This window comes from Bison bison, unplaced genomic scaffold, assembly GCF_000754665.1.
Source record: "Bison bison bison isolate TAMUID 2011002044 unplaced genomic scaffold, Bison_UMD1.0 scf7180017847294, whole genome shotgun sequence".
In the NCBI taxonomy this organism is placed as follows: Eukaryota; Metazoa; Chordata; class Mammalia; order Artiodactyla; family Bovidae; genus Bison; species Bison bison.
In genome coordinates, this window is record NW_011477867.1 from 170,187 (window position 1) to 173,340 (window position 3,154).

Below are 3,154 nucleotides of genomic sequence, written 5' to 3' on the forward strand. Positions count from 1 at the left end.
CAGTGGCGGGGCAGCCGGGGCTGTGCCAGAGTCCGAGCCAGGTGAGGTGGGGTCGGGGCCCCCTGCAGGGCTGGGAGTGGGGACAGGGGCAGCAGCAGTGCCAGTGGGGGGCGGTCCAGGGAGGGGGGCCTCGGCTCCCGGGGGCTGTTCTGAGGGAGTGGCCGCCTGCATGATCTTCTGGCGCACCTCACGGATCTTCAGCTGCAGACAGACTTTGGAGGGGAAGATGTCCGCGTAGCGGGCCTGGAAGGCTGCCGTGGCCTGGGCTGTGGGCAGCAGGGGCAGGCAGGGAGAGGGAGAAGGGCAGGGTGAGATGAGTAGGTAGGCCCCCTCCAAGTCCCTCGCCCTGAGACTCCCAGCTGTGCTCACCTGATGGGAAGAAGCCGTGGTCCTGGAAGAGCTGCATGACCAGGGCCCGGCGCTGGTCCAGGGTGCGCCGCAGCGACGAATAGGGCACTTTCTCGTACTCCAGCTCCCCAAGCACGTCCTCTGCTTCTGTGCCTGTGAGCAGTACAAGGAGCCCGGTCAAGCCTCCCGCCACCGTGCAAGCAGGTCCACTCAGCCCTCACTGAATCCTGTTTCACACTGAGTTCAGAGAAGGAACCTGCCCAAGGTCAGGTGGGAATTTAGGGGCCTGTGAAACTCCAGAACCGGGCTTCCCTGGTAACTCAGCAGTAAAGAATCCACTTGCCAACGCAGGGGACGTGGGTTCGAACTCTGATCTGGGGAGATCCCACATGTCCCACGTGGAGCAACTAAGCCCTCAAGACACAACTACGGAAGCCGTTGCATCCTGAGTCTATCCTCTGCCGCAAGCAAAGCTGCCACCGCAGTGAGAAGCCTGAGCACCTCAACTAGAGAGCAGACCCCGCCCGCCGCAACTAGACAAAAGCCGTGCAGCAATGGAGACCCAGCACAGACAACAGAGCAGAGCACCTCCAGAACCCACCCTTGGCCTGCTGTCCTCGCTCTCAGCGACTCCTGCTCACTCTCCCACCTTTAACCCTGTTCCTGAGACCCCACCCCTATTGGAGGCCCTGGGTCCCCCACAGCTCTGCCTGCCACCACGCCGGCACCTGTGCGGTCAAAGGTGAAGATGTCGCCCTCGCACTTGGCACTCTTGGGGGTGTTAGGCTCCGAGCTACAGCTGGAGCGCCGCCTCATCTTGCGCTTGGGCGAGGTGGGGTCCTCGGGGGCCGAGTCCAGGTCTGTTCAGACAGAAGCAGGCTCAGTGGCCGTGCTGAGGCCCCTGGGGGGCCTCATCTGTCCCCCACCTTCCCCGGGCACCTGGCGCTTGCCTACCAGTGGAATTCTTCCTCTTCTTGCGGTAGGAGCCCAGGATGGCCCGGGGTGAGGTGGCCAAAGACTGCAAGGTGGGCGAGGGCAGCACCTCCTCAGGCCGGAACTCAGGCAGCTCGGCAAAGCGCTCTTCGAAGTCCACCTCTGACAGGACCCTGCTGGAGAGCAGGCAGGGTCACCTCCTCTGCCCCCGCCTGCAGCTGCCCCCTCTCCCAGCAACCCGCACGCTCCACCAGGTCCCCCAGCCCATGCTCACTTGTCCACAGAGTCAAAGGTCTTCTTCAGGGGCGGGGGCCGCACCTTCACCTTCTTGCCGGCACCAGCCGCCTCCTTGCGCTCAGGGGCGTCACCGGCCGCCCTCCCACTGCCGCCCTCGCTGCTGCCGCTGCTGCTGCCAGGAGCTGGGGCTGGAGCCAGGGCCGGGCTGGGAGGGGTGGGAGGCTCCCCCCGGCTCTCCAAGCCCAGCCCGGGGACACGCCAGTCTGAAGACGAGCTGGGGAATTTGGTGGCCTGGAGGATGGGGTGGGGAAGGAGATGGAGAACACTGGGGTCAGACTCACCAGGGCAAGACCCAGAAACAGAGAGGGATCACAGAGATGGATGCTGACCGCCGAGATACAGAACTGTGGGCAGGACCCAGTCATGCAGACATACTAGCCCAAGGCCAGAGGAGAACCCACAAGGGCATGGTTCAGATGGGTAGAGAGAAGAGCAGTGGGACAGAAGAGCAGACAGGAGACAGAGGAGCAGAGCCAAGCAGTGGTGGCCACCCCCAGGCTGCTGGGCACTCACCATGGTCTCAGGGCCCTTGGTGCTGGCCTGCTCCTCGGCAGGTGGGGGCAGCGGGGGACTGCTCCGGGCTGTGGGAGTCCAGGTCTCATGGGGCAGTGGAGGAGCTGGTGTTGCTGGCCGCCCCTCAAGCTCTGACTCGGACGCTGGGGGCTCACGGGCTGGGCCAGGCTCCAAGGGCTGCCGGGGTGCAGGGCCTGGCCGCCCAGGAGCACCAGCCTCGAAGGAGCCCACAGGAATGCTGGCGATGGCCGCCTTTACTTTCTGGGGGGCCTTAGGGGTGGGCCGCTGGGCCTTGGGGGCCACTAAACTGTAGGTCATGGAGCCTGCGGGTGTAGAGAATATTTGCTAAGCCAGGCTTGACAGGAACCCATCCCCTGGGTCCACCCAGTCAGCCCGTCTTCACCTAGCCTGACACCCACCTGTGGCACTAGGGAAAGGGCTGGCAGGGGCCGGGGTGGCAGCAGTGGGTGCCGGTGGGCCCTTGGGCAGGATGGGGGCAGCAGGTGGGGTGGTGCTGGTGGCCACAGTGTAGACCAGGCCTGGGGGAGCCTGGGATGGCTGGGCCAGGGGTGCTGAAGAGGTGGGTATGGGGCTGCCAGGGTAAAATGCTGTGATGACGGGACCACTGGCGGCTGCGCAGGTGGGAGGTAGCTGGGGGCTGGGCACAGGCGACACGCCCACCTGGCCAGGAGCCAGCAGTGGGGCTTGGCCTGTGGAGAGAGAGACGGCAGAGGCAGGGGACCAAGTTAGGGCCTGGGCTGCCTCGGTCCCACCCGTGGTCCCCAGATGCCAGCCAGGCCCACTCCTCACCTGAAAGCAGGGGCTGCACGAAGGCGGGGCCACTGGGCCCCAGTGAGGTGAAGCCAAGGGTGACCGAGCTCGTGGGTCCGTACGAGGTGACTGTTCCAGGCTGACTGGACGCAGGACTGGTGCCCAGGGGCAGTGCGTGCCCACCTGCTGACTGCACATAGGTGATTCTGCCATAGGGAGAGGCAAGGGGAAGGTGTGAGGAGAGCCGGCCCCCCAGAAACCCTCCCCTGCGCTGACTCCCAGATGAGGGCTC

The 3,154-nt window shown here is 65.3% G+C and overlaps 1 protein-coding gene across 1 annotated transcript in view; it reads right to left on the reverse strand.

Annotated features, from left to right (window-relative positions):
- Window positions 1-3,154, reverse strand: part of CIC (capicua transcriptional repressor) — a gene marked incomplete at its 3' end in the record, with an annotated part of 11,259 nt that continues 8,105 nt past the window's right edge. The window contains exons 9-16 of the mRNA XM_010842683.1: window positions 2,902-3,133; window positions 2,511-2,801; window positions 2,092-2,414; window positions 1,556-1,809; window positions 1,303-1,457; window positions 1,077-1,208; window positions 370-501; window positions 1-266 (exon numbers count right to left, since the gene is read on the reverse strand). Coding sequence (XP_010840985.1) covers window positions 1-266; window positions 370-501; window positions 1,077-1,208; window positions 1,303-1,457; window positions 1,556-1,809; window positions 2,092-2,414; window positions 2,511-2,801; window positions 2,902-3,133 — 1,785 coding nt within the window. The remainder of the gene's footprint in view (window positions 267-369; window positions 502-1,076; window positions 1,209-1,302; window positions 1,458-1,555; window positions 1,810-2,091; window positions 2,415-2,510; window positions 2,802-2,901; window positions 3,134-3,154) is intronic.